Source organism: Pteropus alecto, unplaced genomic scaffold (assembly GCF_000325575.1).
Source record: "Pteropus alecto unplaced genomic scaffold, ASM32557v1 scaffold281, whole genome shotgun sequence".
In the NCBI taxonomy this organism is placed as follows: domain Eukaryota; kingdom Metazoa; phylum Chordata; class Mammalia; order Chiroptera; family Pteropodidae; genus Pteropus; species Pteropus alecto.
In genome coordinates, this window is record NW_006431909.1 from 760,477 (window position 1) to 780,221 (window position 19,745).

Consider the following 19,745-nt stretch of genomic DNA (forward strand, 5'->3'; position numbering starts at 1 on the left):
ACCAGAAAGTAGGCCCTCATCAGGTCCCAAATCTGCTAGAGCCTCGATCTTGGATTTCTTAGCCTCCAGAACTGTGTGCAATACATTTCTGTTGTTTATAAGCTGCCCAGTCTATGATGTTCTAGTATAGCATCCTGAAATGGAGTAAGACATGAGGACACCAGTTTTACTGGATTAGGGTCCTATCCTTATGATCTGTTCAATATTAATGTCCTCCATAAAGGCCTTATCTCCAAATACAGTCACATTGAGGGTTAGAACTTCAACATAAGAATTGCGCAGGGATGGGGGCACTATTCAGTCCATAATGGTGAATATCTACTATTAAGGGGCTCCAAGTCTGGTAGGGGAGATGCATGTTATTTACCTTGGAGAGAGGGAACAGAACAGAATAGTTAAGATGTCCGCTCTGACAGGTTTTAGGTCCTACCTGTACCACTTAGCAACTGTGTGACCTTGAGCAACTTTCTTTCACTTTCTTGAGAGAATCAAATGAGCAGACACCCATGGAGTTCTTAGAACATCTTTAGCACACAGCAAGTACTCATTAAATGTTGGCTATTGTTATTAATTACAAGTAAAATTAAAGCTACACTAAGTGCTGTGAATAAAAAACACAAGAAAGTAAAACAGGCCTCTGACTTGGCCAGGGTTTTCAAGGATGACTTCCTAGAGGAAATGATATTTGCACTAAGATCTGAAGGATGAATACTCCCTAATCAGACTAGAGATTGGAGAGAGCCTTCCAGGCAGTAGAAAAGTAGGTTCCACAGCTCTGGGGCAGGAGGAAGCATGGCCTGGAAGTTCGATGTTGATGGAGCAGAGAAAGCAAAGCAAGGGGAAGCGGGGGACAGTGAGACTGGGACTAGTTAGCAGGACCTGGCCTAGTAGGTCATGCTCAAGAGTGCTGGCATTCTCTTACAAGCCCTGTAAGGTCGCAGAAGGAGGTGTTTAGGTTTTACAGAGAACAGTTTAATGAACTCCATTGTGCATATCAACCAGTTGCTACAGTTACCAATATTCTGCCTTTCTTATTTCATCAATTAAAAAAAAAAGTTTTCCTCCTTGAACACATTCTACTTAATGGAAGCTATTAGGACAAAAATCTCTTGAGGAGAGGAAACATAATAAGCATAGTTGACTTTATTATTAGGCAGTGACATGATCAATGGATACAATGCTTGGACTTGCAATTTGATCTGCTTTGTATCCTGCAGCTTTGCTATAATTATTAGTTTCAGGAGTTTTTTCTTTTTGTTGATTCTTTTGGATTGTCTACACACACAATTATGTCACCTATGAACAAAGAGAGTTTTAGTTCTTCCTTCTCTATCTGTATACCTTAATTTCCTTTTCTTCTCTTATTGTATTAACTAGGACTTTCAGTATGGTGTTGAAAAGGAATGATGAGATGGGGTATCCTTAGCACTTTGATCTTAGGTGTTCTTTTTGTATAGCAAGAAGAACTTGAACGCTAGGGACATTCCTTTAATTACGTGTTCACAGTACTGAAGTAGAACTTCTAAAAGGCCATTTTCTTAACCTTTACCTTTCTATTTTATTTCTTTCCATTCCAGTGCCCATCTGAGAAGGCATCTGAGGCATCTGAGAAGGCATCTGAAAGACATCTAAGGGATTCTTCATGTGTTTAATGTCTGCTACTTGGGTTTTGAAACATGAATTTAGTTAAAGATTGTTTCCTTAATCTTCTGTGATCTCTGAAATTTGGGGAAAGGCTCCTATTCTTAGGACAGCTCTTCAGTTACTGGAGGAATGGGCCAAAGTCCAGGCTGTTGTTAGCATCAGCTACTTCCTGTCAGGCTTCAACCTGAGAACTGCAGCCCATTTGAGGAGCTCACAAGTGTGCAACACTCTCAAATAGAGGCATTTGGCTCCTTCTGCTGGGAACTGTTTGGTGTCTTTTTATCACCTTGGATCCCATGTGTGGTAGATTGTTAAAATGACCTCCATAATGCTCCTCCCTTTTGCACACCTCACACACTAACCCTGGCCCTAGCCACTGACTTGTTTTGACCAGTGAAACAATAGCAAATGTGGCAAAAGCTGGAACTTGAAAATTGCTTGTATACTTTGGGACTGTCCTCTCTTGCTGCTCTTGAGAATTCTGGAAGCACTACCATATGAATAAGCTTGGGCTGATCTGTTGTAGACACATGGCCCAGTCAGAGCCATCATTCCAGCCACCTAGACCAACTGCCAGCCAGCCATACATGTGAGGGAGGCCACCCTAGATCGATCGGCCTCCAGCCACCTCATTAGCTGACTGCAACTACATGAGTGAGCACAGGTGAGACCAGCAGAAGAACGGCCTGTCTCAGGTGAGCCCAAATGGTCCTACTGAATCAGGAACTGAAAAATAATCAGTATTTTAAGCTGTTTTGGGGTTGTTAACAAAAGCTAACTGAGATACCCAGACCAGAGTCATTTCTAGGCAACAAATATCACTTGCCTTGACTCTGGGTATAGATCTTGAAAGTTGAAAAATTCCTTCAGTTTTCAGACTGTTTCCTCAATTTTCTGAATGAATTTTTATGAGATAAACTTTAATACCAAGGATCTTCTTTTGATCATTTTCCCCAGCAAGACAAGAAATGACTCTTCAAAAAGACCATTTTCTCTATTTTGTGTCTTTCTATTTCCATTTGCAGGACACACAGTCAATTCAGTGAGAAATCATGATTCTATTTCATGTTTTCAGTAGATTTCTTACTTGGGTTTAGTGTCCCTAGCTGGGCTCAAAAGGGTGCTGGAGGTGTCAGGCTACAACGTGGAGAAGAGTAATAGCCACCTGCTGCTCACAGCCCAGGAGGAACAAGAACAAAGCACTGGAATCGGGAGAAAAGCCCTTAACTCCTGCATTGTCCTCCCAGCGCCCTCTACTGACAAGGCCTAACCTTGTGCCCACTGATAAATACTGGAATTAAGAGTCAATAAATTGATAACTGGCACATATGAGTGATTGGGGGCCTCTGATAGTAACAAAAATGACAGTGATGACAGTGGTCAACATTAAATTTTCAGTGCTTTCTTTGTCATTTATCATCAGGAGGAAGGTTGGTGGAGAGAGGGTCCTTTTTACCTCTAGGGTCTGTTCACCTGTATAAATAATACTATGATTGATTTAATTTGATGAGGAGAGTGGAGTGTGCCCTTAAGTTTAAAAATATTTGACAGCACTTGTTCTTGTGTTTTTAATCTTTTATTTATAAAGCACTCAAACATTTTACAAAGTACTGAATAGGTGATAGTGATCCAACTAATTTGCTAATCGAATATTTGTTTAAATTCGTATAGTTGCAGTGTTTATTTATACAAAGAGTGTACGCATTTTCAAATAATTGATTTAAAATGCTTTATATTATTTGGCTAGAAATTGTTGCTTTTAAACGTGAAATTAAAAAAAAATAAAGATGTTTGCTCCCCCCCCGCACCCCCCCAAAAAACCCAAAACAAAAAACAAAAAAACCCCACCAGCCTGCTCTGAGTAACCAACTCCTCCCTGCCCCCTGCTGGGCCACTGGATTGAGCCGACTCCATCCGTGCTCCAAGGCAGGCCCCTGTCCCAGGAGAGGTCAATCAGAGCTCTCACCACCGATGGCGATGGGACAGAACAGTTTCCAACTAGGACAACGGGAAACAACCCAGAAGGGGTGCAAGTGGCTGCTGGAAGCTCACACATCCAGTCAGGATGACGGCGTGGTGCTGAAACTCCCTGCTTCCCTTCTCCACTAGATTTAAAAATTATTTTTACATTTTATTTTTCTCCTTTAGCACTTACTATATTTCTCTTATTAGTTTTCTCTATCTCCTCCAGAAGGTAAGCTTTATAAACATAGAGAGTGAGGTCTTGATTTGTTACCTGCTGGATCACCGGAACCTAGAACCATGCCTGATGCACATGATAGGCAAGCAATAAATATTAGAATGCATGAAAGAGTTGACGATATTCACAGTTTTACTGGAAAGATATTCACAATTTTATTACCTAGGACGGGGCAGATGCAATCTGTCTCAACAAAGCTTCCTGGGCCCCCCTGGGGCCTGGGTATCAGTGACATTATCTGTATAAGGTAGGTTTTCAACTGGATCAGGAAAGTTTGGTTCTTATAATACTACAGCCCTTGAATACCCAGGACTCATGACAGCATTCTGGAAGACCTTACGTAACAATGTAAGCATTTCCATTTAAGGGGGTTAACCCACACTGGTCTCCTGGTTCTCACCCATTACTCCGGATCTGCAAGGCCACATTGGGGAGCCAGCAAAGTGGCCAGATTTCCTGAAGACAATTACTACTTCCAGTTTCTCACCCTTCTGGGAAGCGCTTTCCCTGCCGTCTGACCCAGGACACTTTCAACTTAGTGGTTCCGAGAGTACCACAGTCAAAAATTCCACTCCCCTACAACCTGTTAAAACATTTTGGTTAACAGGGTGAAAAGCATTTTTGATAAATGAGTGGGCTGTTTGGTAACCTGAACATTTTGTGAGTTGGTTTCTAGTGAACTATCCTATTTCCTTACTTCCACTCCATTTCTCAGCCCTGTGTAATTTCTAACTGCAATCCAAAATGAAGACATTCTGAAATAATGCCATCAGATAAAAAATTTCAAATAATGACATTGGGTACTCTGAAAAAATCATGATGCAAGTGTGGGTGTACATAATTTTTAAAATATTAATCACTTGTCAAACTGAGTAATCATTCCTGAATTAAGAAAAATTAATCACGAAAGTAGACCAATTTATAAGCAAGGATGTATCTTCTGCATACACAAACTTTTTTTCTCTTCTTTAGAGTTCTACAAATATAGACACATACAGTTTTTTTTTCAAATATATTTTTTATTTTAGATTAACAGAAAAGTTGCAAAGACAATACAGAGCATTCTTGTATGCCCTTCTCCCAGTTTCCCCTAATGTTAGTGTATTACATATCCATGGTACATTCTTCAAAACCAAGAAGTTAACATTGGTACAATGCCATTAACTAAACTCCAAACTTTATTTGGATTACTCTAGTTTTTCCACAAATGTCTTTTTTTTCCCTCTTCCAGGGTCCAATCTAGGATTGCATTTAGCATACATTCAGTTTTATGCTTTATGTTTTTCTCAGTGAACAATTTATCTTGGAGATGGTTTCATATCAGCAAATATAAATGTGGTGCCCTTTAAATTTAGCTGCATAGTACTCCATGATGTGAAAAAATGAATGATATAATAGTTTCCTTCTGACATGATTTAGACTCTTTCTCAGTTATTGAATTTAAGTTATCCTTGTACATAGGTCTTTGCACACACTTGTGAGTGTATATTCAGGATAGATTCCCAGAGGTGGAATCAGTTGAGTCAAAGAAATGTAAGTTTTACATTTTAGTGGATGAGCCAACTTGCCCTAATGGAAGGAGCATAAGCAACAGTGGCTGTAGTCAGAGGTGTGTTCCTGCTTGTTTGGTATAAAACATTATAGTTTATTTCCATTCTCTGATCTCAGATTGTGAAAGAAAGATTAGCTCAGTGGGGTAAGAGACAGAGATAAGACTGGGGAGGTGGCAAGGAGAAAGGGCAAAAGGGCCCTTTGGGGCCTAGTCAAGGAGTTGGACTTTGTGCTGAGGGTTCTGGGGAGCCATGGAGGGTTAGAGGCTTTATTGAGCCACAGACACATGTGGTCATGTAGGGCTGCGGTAAGAACAGCCATTGAACGACTGTCTCTCTCGGGTGTTCCTGGGCGCCTCACCTGGTCCACATCCTTTTCTCCCCTCTCACCCACAAGAGTGGGCTTGTGAGTGGAGGGACCAGGGCAGATAAACCTGTCCTGCCAGATGAGGCCCGCCTTGGCCAGGCCACACTGCTGCCAGTCCGGCTGAACCACACTCTACAGGTATGTGACCAGATGGAGCCAGAGAGGGTAGTGGCAGACATACAACAGAGGTGGAGGCCGGCCTAATTGCTGTCCAGAGGCCAGCTTGACCCCAAGACCCTAGTATCTGGTAAGGCCGACCTGTCTTAACTGCTCCGTTGAAGTTTGAAAATATTTAGCGGAATAACTCTTTTCTCAGTGCACATCTCGTGTCCAGTGGTGACATTTTTGTTAACATTTATTTCTCAATTTTTGTTGGAGGACAAAAGCAATAATCCTCATATAATATTTGGAAAATACCAAAATGTCCAAAGAATGAACTAAAAATCCCCTGCAAGTGTCTCCTCTGCCTTAATAACCAATGTTAACCTTTGGGAGACTTTATTTATCAATTTGAATGCAAACATGCACATATTTATGTTTTTATCAGAAAAGCAATCATACTTGGCATGCTATTTTGTAATCTTTCTTCACATAACAATTTTACAAGTATTTTCCCATGATATTAAATATTCCTTTATAGTGTGATTTTTAAGAGAAAAAGTGATTTTATGTATATCAGTCTGCATTAACTCCACATTCTTTAAAGACCCCTAGCCAAAAAATACATATTAACTCTTACATATGCTGAGTCAGTGGGTTAAAAACCCCTTTCAGCAAGTGCACCAAGTATTTTCAACTATGACTTTATAAGTGCAAATTTCTGAGTCACCTCAGAGAATCAGCTTCTGTATGAGAATGGTGGAGTCTCAAACACTTGAAATTGGGGTTCACCAGGTGTCAGCATCAGCAGGCACTTTATTTCTGCATTTGATTCTAATTATAGAGTGTCAAGAAAATTCCTGATCTACTGGTTCCTGAGCTCTTAGAATGTATTGGACTGTATGCTGTGAGGTAGGGACTGTTAGAAGCCTCATTTCACAGAGGGGCACATTGAAGCTAAGAGTGTGGTGGAGTGGTGAGAACTCAGTGCTTCCTCTTTGCCTCTCAGAGAATTAGAGTTACAGATTAGGTCACTGTGAACTTGCTCATGAAGACATACCTAAATTTAAAAGCAGTTTAGGCCGGAATCCCCCATTTCCTTGACACATTTACAATGTCAAATATGTGCACAGGGGTGGAAAAGTTTCATTCCAGGGCCTGCAGAAAAGCCAGTTAGGCTGCGTAAACTAGAGGGGCTCTTGTATGTTAAAACATGGCATGCATCATATCTAAGTGGTGTTTTACAATTCTGGCTTAAAAATAAAGCTGTATATTGTTCAGTGTTTTAGAAATTCCTTCACTAGTTTTTGTTTTTGAAAAGTAATAGATGATCTTTACAAATATTTTTTCAAACATTATAAAGATATATATGATGTGAAAATTCCTCCTCCTCTCAGCCCTCCATCCCAAATAGTCTCTTCATGGAAACGACGTATATGTCATTTTTATAAAAATGAAATCACTTATGTATACCATTCTGCTCCTTGCCTTGTTTACTTAACAACAGATCATGATGATCTATGATACAACTATATTCTAAAGTACATTGCAATAGTAAAAAAAAAGAGATAAATTCGTATATACTGGCAAGGAAGGACGAACATAAGATATAGTTAAATGGAGAAAACAAGTTGCAAAGCAATGTTTAAAGCACGATTCTGTTAAGCATATGTGCGAGCTGACATAGGTATAGGTAGATGTGTCGATATAAACTTTTGAAAAAGAAAAGTTATTATGCGTTAATAGCAGCCATCTAGGGGGTTGGACCAGATATTTGGGGCGGGGAGGGGTGCGGATGTTACTGTAGAGTGGAACATGGAATTTTTATAAACTTTTAAGTGGAAGAATTACAAATTACTTTTGCTTTTTAAAAAGTAGTTTCTCTATTTTTTAAACATTATTTTAAAAAACCTGAACTTTTATTATTATTATTATTTTTTATTTTTATTTTTTAAAAAGGACCAAATCCTGCATATGTATCTACAGCAATAAAAGTACTGCATGTGGTTTGCAAGTTTTTCCACTTTGCATTTCTTCGAGATTTTTCCATGTTAAAACACTATTTTTAACTATGATGTGGTGTTCCAGAGTACGGACATAGCAGAGCTAATTTAACCAGTCCTCTACAGATGTTCTTCTAGGTTACTGTAATAAACATCCTTATATATGCTTTCTGACATCTTTTTATATCAGCTCACATAGATCTATCTTCTTTTTAACAGCCACAGAGAATTCCAGTCCAAGGCTATAACATGAGTTGTACAACCCGTCCCCTGATGATGGATATTAGGTTGTTTCCAATTTTTCACCCTAACAAATAATGAGTTCTTTGACCATTACAGATTTTTAAAAATATATTTTAAAAAGCTGACATCTGAATTCCACAATTGCAGACCATCAACAGACCAGTGGAATACATGAGGACCCTAAGAAACTTCATTTGATGGGGAAGGACACCAGGTCCTCCTGGCAGGGCCTAATTGCTATTAAATGGCCAGAGGATGGGACTGATTCAGAGAGGACAAAAGAGCAATGATGAGATGCAGTCTGTCTTGTACCCTTTAGAGAACTTGCTGGAAGCTCTAGTCCCTCACAGGAGGATGTCTGCCTGCCACCTGTACTGGCCCAACAGCCCTGCATTCTGATTTTTCTTTGATAAACAGCCTCTTTCCCAACACCACCGGGGTGCATCCTTAGCAGGATCATTAACCCAGGTGCCCTCCCTCCCCTAACCAAAGAGTGGGCCTAGAACTTAAACCAAGACAATCCCTGACCTTGGCTAAAGCTATTGGGACTGAGGCTCTTTCTCCCAACTGTGTCGCTTAGCTATAAATATGTATGTCTGGTGTTGCAGAGAAATCCTGCCTTAAAATGAAGCATATTTCTGGGAAACCTAGACTGAACCCCTGGATCCAGCCCTATTGATTCAGTTACACAGGCCAATAAATTCGATTTTATGTTTCAGTTAGTGCCAGTTGAGTTCTTGCCACTTCCATTGGAAGAGTTCTTGTTCATTCGGCTTTTCCCCAGAAGAAAACAAATTAACTCATTCAACAAATATTTATTGAATATCCATGCTCGGCTTGGTGCTGGGAAATGCTGGAGACAATAAAGCGACCATGACAGAACTTGTCCCTCCCCTCACAGCAATCCCAATCTATCAGAGCTTAAATAGACAATCAAACAACTCCGTAATAATGGTGACATGCACCATGAAGGAGGAGCTCAGGGAACTAGCTATAAGAGAGGCATCTGGAGTTGGGATGGTGAGATCTGAGGACAGGACTCTAAATTGGCACTGATAGATGGGCCAGGAATTAACCAAATAAAATGAGGTTAAGAGCTTAGGGTCCATGCATACATGTCCAGGAGTTTCAGGGCACTCCCAACTCCCAGGAGGGCTCGGAAACTTGGTAAAAGATCTTGAGAGTAGAAGGAGGGAAGGATGAGGGAGGTGGGAAGGGGAGGGATGAGGCAGTCATCCAGGCCTCAGCTGGAGGAAGCAGGAGAGGAGGAGGACGAGGCCAAAGTGTGCACGTTGCCTTCCCTTCTTGTTCCTCACAATGTGGTGTAGAAATACATGGCTATCAGCATCACAGGGAGCTGGGTGAGGAGGCAGTCAGGTGAGGGGTGCTCTAGCCCCACACCCACATCCCACCCAGCCCATAGGCTCCCCGCCTCTCACCGTCCACATCAGGATGGCAAACCCAAACCATGAGATGCCCCACGTGTAGCTGTCAATGGCATGGCCAATGTATTCAAAACAGCCCTGGGCAGGGGGAAAATGGAGGTTTGAGAAAATGCCCAGGGAGGCTGCCTGCTGAAAGCAAGAGTCACTGTGCACCCTCAGGAAAGCCCCTTCCTTAAGCCTTAGTTTTCTCACTGTGCAATGGAGATCATGGCAGTGTCTATATCTCCTATGGTGGTTTCAGGGAGCACGGATGTGACCTTGAGTCCAGGCCCTGAATAAGCAGGTGCTGCCCTGATAGTGAGCATGACAACCTGAGGGCTGTTTTGTTTAGAGCTGACTTTCCATGCCGCCAACAACTTCTAAGGATTTGAAATATGCCTTTAGGGTCAGTCCAGTTCTGACATCTCCTCATTTAGAGATAAGGCCGAGTTGGGCCAGAGCCTCACAGTAGTCACCTTCATGTAAACCCCTGCCCCGACTTGGGAGCAGCCAAGAACAAAGGTTCAGGTGTGTGCCCTGGAGTCAGGTAGGACCGAGTTGGGGGTCCAGCTCTGCCATTTACGAGCTATGGGACCTACGTATGAGTCTGACCTTCTGAGCCTCAGTTTTCCCATCTGTGAAGTGGTGAATGTAACAACAGTGCCCTCAAAAGCAGTTGTGAGGATTTCACGAGATGATGCATGTAAGCACTCGGCACGGAGTCTGAGCTGGAAACATGGCTCTCTGACTCTGAGTGTGGCGATGGTTTGCACACAGGCTCTCCTCCCCATGACACCTGATCTAAGAAATGCCGCCAAAGGTACCCAGGCAGCCAAGAGCAGCCAGAGGGACCACTGGGACCAGTTCTCCTAGTCTAACCTCCTCTGGTTTCTCTCTCTGCCTCTGCACTCCACTTGCAGTAGTTAAAGCACCTGGTTGGTGCCTAACTGCCTAAAATCAAACCCCAGTTCCATCCCTCCCTAGCAGGTGACTGCTTAGTTTTACCATCTGTAAAATGGGGTAAGTATCATGTTTACCTCATCAGGCTATGGTAAGAAATAAGATAAAAACTTAAAGCATTTAGAAGGATGCCTGGAATAAAGTAGAAGTTCAATAAATATGGGTTGTTATTGGTGTTTTGCTATTGATATTATTATTGTTGCTCGTATTCCCAGACAACTTGAGAAAAGTTGCAGGTGCCAGGTCTGAATGAGACAGACCCTGTGTGCATCCCACTGACTTGTAGAGGGAGGGAGGACAGATAGAGCAAGAGTTGAGAGAACCAGAGAGAAGTAAGAGAAAGAGAAAGCTAGAGAGGGGAGAAGGAGATAACAGAGAGACGGTGGGAGAGAGGAAGACCCAGAAGAAGCAGAGAGGGCCAGAGAAACCACGGACAGATGAAGCAGCAGGGAGGGGACACACCTTGGTGAACAGGTAGTCCACGTGGCCCAGGCGGCAGCCTTCCTCACTGAGGGGAATGAAGTTGCCAGTCCGCCGACAGCACAGTGGGGGCCAGGGGAATACCACTTCTGGGGTGGCCTCCCGGAAGGTTGATGTAAAGTTCACCCAGTCTATGGGACCAGATGTGCCACAGCACTCTTGCTGGAAAGAAAGGCAGGAGTCAGGCAGGCTCCAGCTCAGAGTGGACAGCCACGCACCTGTGCTTGCACGGCAAGGAAGGGCAAGGTTATCCTGAGCCACAACTGGGCCCAACTTCCCCATGTCCTGGGCCTCAAAGATGAGGGCAGTATCTGTGTGTGTGAGCAAGGACCAGAACATATTTGTTCCAAGACCAAGAGGCTGATGGGGGATTTGGATCAAATGCACACTTGTGATTGATTTTTAAATTCTTTTGAATTAGCTGTCAATGAAACCTGAGGTAAATGACACCAAAAGGCAGATTTCTGGCTTCTCCCAGCCCCTGTGGGTGTTTAATTTGTGGCCCCTGAAAGATGAAAACATAGGCTCTTTCAAACATGGGTTCCTGTCCTGGCTAGCTATATGGCTTGAGCCTAACTGAGACCTCAGTTTCGTTTGCATCCTCAAAATTCTCCTCTGTGCTGCCATATCATCTTGGGTTTAATTAAGAATGTGGTTTCTGGAACCTAGCATCCGGTTTGAACTCTTCTGGTTCTGTGACCTACCAGCTGTGTGAACTCCTGCAAGCCACTCAACTCCTAGCCTCAGTTTCCTCATTGATAAAAAGCTGATCTCTCTTATGGGTGGTTGTAAGGATTAAAGAAGCTTTAAAAGTGCTTTGGACACTTTTAAAGAAGCTTTAAAAGTCATTGTAATGATTAAAGAAGCTTTAAACAGAAGTTAGTGCTCATTCAATTTGTTGTTGTAGTTGTTGTTAATACAATACATGTAATGATTAAAAGCAGAGGCTCTGGATCTAGGTTACCAGATTGGGATCCCAGCTCTGCCAGTTACCAACCATATGGCCCTGGACAAGTGACTCCCTTTATTGGGCCTGTTCACTCATCTGGAAAATTACAATGACTGAGCATCCCTCATAAGAACCACATGAGTAGATATCATCTACCAGTGGGCATAGTGGGAGCCTTATTTATACCTATGGTCAGAGCCCCAGGTCTTCCAGCCAGCCCTCCCCACCCACCCTCACCCACCCTCACTCACCTCAATCATGATACGGTCCCAGAGGCGGGTCAGTTCTTGGCCCTGGTCCGTGTCTGCACTGTAGAATGTCAGCATCTGCTTGGTGATCAGGGATGAGTTGGACACCATCTGTGGAGGTCCAGGAATAGGGTCCAGCGGGGCTGGATGGGGAGAGGGGTTGACCTCCACCTTCAGCCTGAGACCCCCCTCCTCCCACAAAGTCATGTTTCTCTCCTCGCTTCTGCCTGGCTCACATAGTCTCGGTGGGTGTAGGACGTGATGCAGGAGGCGCACTCGAAGATGTAGATGATGAGCATGAGCACCAGGTACTGAGGAAAGACAGAGGGAGGGAGGAACAGACAGCCCAGTCAGGACAAAGCCTGTAAAGACACACACACACACACACACACACACACACACACACGCACGCACACACACCCGCAAGGGATGGATTGATGGATAGAAATGCAATTTAAAAATGGCTGTTCAAGTCTTTTATCTTTTCTGTATGTTTGAAAATTCTCATAATAAAATGTTAGGGGAAAATGAAATCAACAAAAAATATGTAAAGTATTTCCCGAAGTTAACTGTAGTCTTGGATGAAATAAAATGAATGTCTACTCTAGAAAAGATAAAAAATAAAGGCATTCTCCAGACAACCAGGGACATTTGAACATAGACTGGATATTGAAAGATTGATATGAAGAAACTAGGGTGTGAATTTTACAGATGCCCCAGTAGTATAATGGTTGTGCAAAAAAAGGAAAATAATCTTTGACTGGTGTTTAATGAAAATTATTTTCCTGTCCTCACCCCTCACCCTCACCCTTAAAGCAACAGGGGATGGGGGGTGGATATGCCAGCTCCACTGCCAAGAGATGAGGTGATGTAGCACCACATGCCCAACTGCTTGACAACAATGTCCTTATCACTCAGAAATGTGCACTCAGGTATTTACAGGTAAATGACTTGGTGTCTGGAAAGTGCTTCAAAATACCCCAGGAAAGAAAGAAGTGGGCAGGCAGAGGATGGAGTCGAGGGGAGAAAGTTGGCAAGTCTGTGGCTGGTCATGTGGAAACTAGGCGATAGGTAAGTAGGGTTCATCATGCCATTCTCCCTAGTCTATGTTTGAAATTTCCCATTATAATTTTTTTTAAAAAATCTGCATCTTAGTTAATGACAAACTAATAGGGGAGATAGACAGACACAAACATTTCTTTTTTCCTAGTTGAATGAACTTTTTTTAAGGCTTTCGTTAAATTGTTATGCTAGAGAATTAAATGCAGGAAAGAAATTTTAAAAAAGAGGACGAAGGAAAGAAAGGAAAGGAAAGGAAAGGAAAAGAGCTTTTCTACGGCTCCATCTTACTCACGGTAAAGCCAGTCCTTACCAAAGCCCACCTGGTAGGCCCGCCTTCCCATTCTCCCCTCATCCTCCATACCCATCCTTCACTGTTCTTTGCCCCCTTCCCTGTCCACCCTCACCTCATCTCGTCTCTCATCCCTTCCCCCACTACCACCTGGAATGTTCTTCCTGCAGATATGCACACAGGCTCCTTATCACCCACAGGCCTTTGCTTTCTCTGGCTGTGAGACCTCCCATGCCCACTCCCCAGCTCCAGCTCTCCCTTCGCTAGTCACTGTCTTCCCTCCTCAGAGCATCCTCCCCAGGGCAAGGGCTTTATGATTTGCTTACTAGATAGCCTCAGTGCCTAGTGTAGGGTTTGGCACATGGTTCTTGCTTAATAAACATTAGTTAATTTAATAAGTAGATGCTCCTGGCAATCTAAAGGGCCCTCAGCTGTAGAGCAAGCACAGTGTCGGGTCTGCGTCAGTGGGGACGGGATTGGCATCGCTGCTCTCTCTATCACCTGGGGTTTGGCCTCTTTGAAGCTCAGTTTCCTCATCTGGTAAATGGGTAGAGAAACACTACCTTTGGAGGTTTCTCTACCCTAGGAGGGTTGAGGGAGCTTGTTTTCTAAACTGTTTAGCCTAGTGTCAGGCACATGAGAGGCCCTAGGGAATTGTGGGTATTGTTGCAGTTATTGTTGTTGGAAGAGACTGAGAGCACAGAGAGGCTCAAGCTCTGAACTGCTTGGGTTTAAATCCTGGCTCTCCCACTCATTTGTGTGTGACCTCAATAAGTGACTTCACTTCTCTGAGGCTTGATTTCATCTCTGTCAAATGGGCTCACAGTATGATGATGATGATGATGATGATATCTCATGGTATGTAGGTATATGAATTGATTCATGTAAAACATTTAGAAAGTAGTGAGCACTCAATAAATAGTAGCTGTGCTATTATTATTGTCATTGTTATCCACAGAGCTCACGAGCACAGACTCTGGAGACCAAATAGCTGAGGTTCAAATCCCAGTTCTGCTACTCAAGAGCCATCCTCTTGTGCAGAGAGCTTCCTTCCCTTCCTCTCCTGTGCCCCAATTTTCTTTCTTAAATGATGGTGATGGCTGAGCTAGGTTATTGGGTTATAGGAAGGGGAAATGAAATGATTGCCATAAGGCTCAAGGGTGGTGCCATGCTGAATACACATCAGCGGCGGCGGTGGTGGTTGTTAATATGACTCTATGAGGATGATCTTCATGCCCACCTGCCCCCATCCCCTCTTCTTGGGGCCTCACCGTGAGGATCATGGACCGCCGGCGGCACAGAGCTGCACCCACACCAAAGCTGGCCACAACGAAGAAGGAGAAGCCGCAGAAGATGGCGATCCAGGCAGCAGCAAAGACGTCCTCCTTGCCCGAGACGCCCATCAGTGGATACACGTGGTACTGGTCAGCTGTCACCCATACTGTCTCGGCAAACAGGGCCAGGCCTGACAGCTGTATAGGGCAGCTGGTTAGCAAGGCGTGCTCGGGGGCAGCAGCCCCAGCTGCACGAGTCTCAGTGAGCAAGCTTCTTCTCCATTCTGAGCCTCCACAGCCCGCTCAGTAAAGTGGACACATAATAAGAGTGGCAAAGACGTTGCCTTCCATGAACAGGGATGAGGCTGGACAAAGGCCAGGAGGAAAGGGAGGGCTCAGCCAAGACCCCTGCCCCACCCCAGCTGCCAGTTGCTTCCAGGATGAAAGAAGATGCCACATGCAAAGCCTGGAGCGCATGCCTGGCACAGAGGAGATGCTCGGTCAACCCGCCCTCCCTTACTCATGTTATTCCCTCAAGAGGGGACTCTGGCCATCGTCAGAACAATTACAAATGCATCAACCTTTCAAACTAGCAATTCCACTTGCTGAAATCAACCCTACACATGCACCAACCCATGTGGGACAATCACAAACCCGAAAGGTGATCCTCTGTAGCACCCTGGGTAAAGGAACCAGGATGCCACACAATGGAATGCTATGCAGTTGTGAAAAAGGGCAAGGAGGTTCTCTGAGGACTCCTGTGAAGTGGCCTACAGGCCATGTGAGCAGGAGGAAATAGGAAGCACGAAACAGGAGGTGGAATGAGCTATATTTGGGGCAAGAAAGGGGAGAAAATAGGTATATATGCTTCTATTACTTGTATTGGTTGCAATGTTGGAGAAACTAAACATCTGGTTACCTGTGGGATGAGGAATATAGAGCAAGAGAGAGGAAACTTCCTGGCGGATACTTTTGACAATAATTAAACTAACACTCCTAGAGTACTTACTGTGTGCCAGGCATTGGGCCTCTTAACTGGTTTCTGTGTGATAATGGTTATTGTTACCAGCTGTAGCGTACATTGTTGTTCTGGCCAATACAAAGAGTAACCACGTGCACCAAACTGGTCTAAGCGCACTAATCCAATAACTCATTTTATCCTCTCAGCATTCCTGTTTTATCTCTATCTTCCAGATGAGAAAATATTGAGGCTCAGGGAGGGGACATCACTGGCCCCATGTCCCACAATAAAAAGTGGCAGAGCTGGGATTTGAAACTAGGCTTTCTGCCTCCAGAGCCATGTACGGGTATCACATATTTTAATAAAAACAAAACATTAAATATTAGGTAAAAACATTGTAATTCATTATTATGGGCCTCTGTGTGCCAAGCAGACACTTTATGTCCATAATCACGTTCATGATGATAGTAGCATTTGTCAAGCACTTTTTCTGAGCTGAGGGTCACACATGAATTAATCCACATAAATATCCCCACAATGAAGATATAATCTTATAGATGGAGAAACGGGCACAGAGAAGTAAAATCACTTGCTCAAGGTCACACGGCTAGGAAGAGGCAGAGCTGGGATTTGAAACCAGGCTGCTCTGACTTGGGAGCCTATAGCACTAGCCTGCTGGGGAGTCCTGGGCCCTCAGCCCCCAGCCCCAGGCTCAGGGCTGCACCTTTTCCCTGCCCACCCACTTGGCTCCCAAGTTGGGGATGTCTCACCAGAATAATGATGTTGCCTGCAACCAGCAGCCCCACCACAATCGAAGACCTCTTCTCCACCTCTGCTGCTGCAGAAGCCATGGTCCTGCCTGAGACACACGATCAAGGATGAGGCCAGGCAAAGACCAGGAGGGGAAGCTGAGCCCAGCTGAACCCACTGCCCCACTCCACACCCCAGCTGCCAGGGGCTGCTCCCTGCTGGGCTCTCTGCTGGGCTCAGGCTGGTACTGTATGAGCCCCGCTTCCCTCGACCCCAGCGTTGGGCCAGTTTATAGAAGAGGAAAGTGTGGCTCACAGGGAAGCCAGGCACTCACTGAGCCTCAGACCTTCCCCAGCTCCCCCTGCCCATCCAGACTCCGAGGCCTCTCCTCACCTTCTCTGCCTGAAGCTTCTCTGGCCAGCCCTTCCCAAAGTGGCTCCCTATATATGCCCAGGCCCCTCCTTGGGCCAGTCTCCCAGGAAGCGGGGAGGGTGGCTGGAGGAGGAGACAAGAGGTCAAGCAGGCAGACCAGTGAGAAAGAACAGCTTTATGTGTCCCCACCCCCAACCCCAAGTGATTGATAAACCTGAAATTCCAGACTATGCTGGTGTCTGGCCACATGGGCAAGGTGATGTGCCCAGTGGCCTCTGATTCCCAGGCTGTCATGGTGGTGGAGGGGTGGGGTTGGGAGGGTGAGTGCACCACCTGATGTCTCTCCTAGGACCTGGGCCTTCCTGAGAACAGGAGAGAGATACAAGTCAAACCTGCATATGAATTCAGAATCCCAGAACTACCTCCTCTGCTGGTGGTCCCACCTCTCCAAGGCTGGGAGCCCAGGGGGTGGCCCAAGTAGGGATCCTGGCTGGCAAGGACAGGTCTGGACCAAGGCAGGGAGGTGGGGAGCAGATGAGGGGGCAGGTAGGTAGGATGCTCAGAAGGCAGATTATATGGGTTGCAGGCTGAGAGAAAATGGCAGGAGATGGTGTGTGAGGGAGTTTGAGATGAGTGTACAACGAGGGGAAGAGAAGTGTGCAAAAAAAAGGAGGAGGCACACTGAATCGATGGGAGCAAAGTTCCCATTCCACCACCACCATCACACACAAGTAGGGACAAAACAGGGGCACAGCAAGCTGCCAAGGGTGGAAATATCTTCAGGCTGCAGAATCAAAGAGACCTAGGTTCAAATCCCAGTTCCATTTTCTCTGACTCGAACGACTTGGCATGTGCATTTGCCCATCCGCAGAATGGGTATCATCAGACTATCTTCCTGGGCGGCAGTGGGAACTTAGTGCGGAGATGTGTGCCAAGGATATCTTTCAGTCTGATGTGCAGCAAGTGGCCAAGCCTCACCTGCAGCGCTGCGGAGAGGCCCGCTTTCCGTCCGATGTCGCCCCCTAGTGGCAGAAGGCTGGTTCCGCAAGCGAAAATAGTGGCTTGGAGCTCCCAGTTTTTCCCCAGAACTTCTCAGCCCCGAGGACCAGAATATTCACCGCGTTTTCTCTATGAGCTGCAGCGCCCCGGGTGTATGCAAAATGGGTAAACAAACGGAACTTAAAATTCTATTGTCAAGACACTGGCTTGGTCGTAAGATACATGAAATATTTTCCAATTAAAATGCATAAGGGTTTTTAGTCAATCCACTTTACATTTAAAATAGTTTTTCTATTGATTTACATTTATATTAAGGACTAATGAGGAATTTAAATAATAATGTACATGGCCTATCAAGTATATTTTATAAGGTTTAGCTAAAATAACTTGCCAAGTAATAGGACCAGGCTAAAAATATGAAATATTTTTATTTTCAAATAGTTGGTAACTGTTAGTAGTTGGGAAGTTATATAAAATGTCTAGTAAAAGCAAAAAGGTTTCATCGACGGGACATTAATATGTCACCAGTCATAAAAGGTATCCATTTTGTTCTGAAGCATGAACCAGTGTACAAAGCCAGTGTACTTTGATGCCAAACTTAAATTTTCCCTATTCTTTCTATTATGTAAGCCAATCTTCAAACAATACATTTTGAAGTGCTAACTATTTCCTTTTAAAAATCACAATGCCAAGATGTCCTAAAGATGACATACACCTACCCTGTGAGCCAGCCATTCGTCTCTAGGAATTCTTCTGTTTCTGTCTACCGAATGCTGTGAATGTTTTCATAATAGCCCCAAACTGGAAACCACCCAAATGCCTCTTCATAGTAGAATGGATAAGTACATTACAGTACCTGCATACAATGGCTACTACTCAGCAATAAAAGGCAACAAACTATTGATACATGCAACTACAGAAATGAATCTCAAAGGGATTATGCTAGATGAAAAAAGCCACACTCAAACGACTACAACTGTGATTCTAGATGCGAAGTTCTAGAATAGGAAAAACCAATCTAGGATGATAAAAGTCAGGGGAGTGGTTACCCCTGAGGCACTGTGACTGGAGGTGACAGGAAGGGAACTTCTCTTTATTGATATGGACACTGACTACATGGGGGGGCGGCATTCAGATTGTGAAAATTCATCAAGCTGTACACTCATGATAAGTGCACTTTTCTGTATACATATATATTTCATTATAAAGTCTTCTAAAGAGGGGAAATCCTTTCAGAGACATATTCACTGTGTTAAAGTGCTGTTTTCCTCGTTAACCAATGTCACCATAAAAAGAAATAATACATAAAAAAAAAAACTACAACAACAACAAAAAAGTGTTTTCCAAAGGTGACAGACGAGATGATTTTAAGCTGTCTACAGATGTGAAAGGAAATAGCATGGAATGACATAAAACTCCTGTGAAGAGAAAATGATCCAGTTTTAATCCTGATGGTGGCATGAAAAAAGCTCAGGAGTTTGATGCCATTGTGTCATAAACTTGTCTCTAAGCCTTGCTTAGAGCAGCTCTCAACAGGCCTCAGAGTTTGGAATTTAGTGGCCTATTATTACTATATTTATTATTAAGACAAGATGCTTTGTTTTCCATGGTCGGTGAAAGTTTTCTCAAACACTTTTATTATAAAATATTCACATATACAAGGGAATGTAGAGACTAATGTAGCAAATGACTAAATTCTCCCACCCAGCTTTGTTCTAAGTAATTTTCTATATTAACTGCTGATTATTTATAAGTGGTATACATTGTAGATGGCATTTGAAGCCACTTGATCTCAGCCTAGAGATAATTTCTCTGCTAAATTTGGAACTCATCATCCTCCACACCCCTTCCTCTGTCTTCCTCTTTAGATC

At 43.9% G+C, this 19,745-nt stretch overlaps 1 protein-coding gene across 1 annotated transcript; it reads right to left on the reverse strand.

Moving 5' to 3' along the window:
• Positions 1-8,955: 8,955 nt before the first annotated feature.
• UPK1A (uroplakin 1A) lies at positions 8,956-16,604 on the reverse strand. The gene is made up of 7 exons (XM_006905970.2): positions 16,524-16,604; positions 14,790-14,990; positions 12,404-12,478; positions 12,171-12,278; positions 10,953-11,132; positions 9,546-9,629; positions 8,956-9,463 (listed from the first exon to the last, which is right to left on the reverse strand). The coding sequence occupies exons 1-7, from the start codon at positions 16,602-16,604 to the stop codon at positions 9,419-9,421; spliced, it is 774 nt and encodes a 257-aa protein (XP_006906032.1). The 3' UTR covers positions 8,956-9,418.
• Between the last annotated feature and the right edge of the window lie 3,141 nt (positions 16,605-19,745).

Coding starts and splice junctions, on each gene's coding strand:
- UPK1A (XM_006905970.2), bottom strand. CDS start 16,604: ATGGCTTCTGCAGCAGCAGAGGTGGAGAAGAGGTCTTCGATTGTGGTG. Junction 14,991..16,523: donor CAGGCAACATCATTATTCTG/GTGAGACATCCC, acceptor TGCCCTATACAG/CTGTCAGGCCTGGCCCTGTT. Junction 9,464..9,545: donor TTGCCATCCTGATGTGGACG/GTGAGAGGCGGG, acceptor CTCCTCACCCAG/CTCCCTGTGATGCTGATAGC.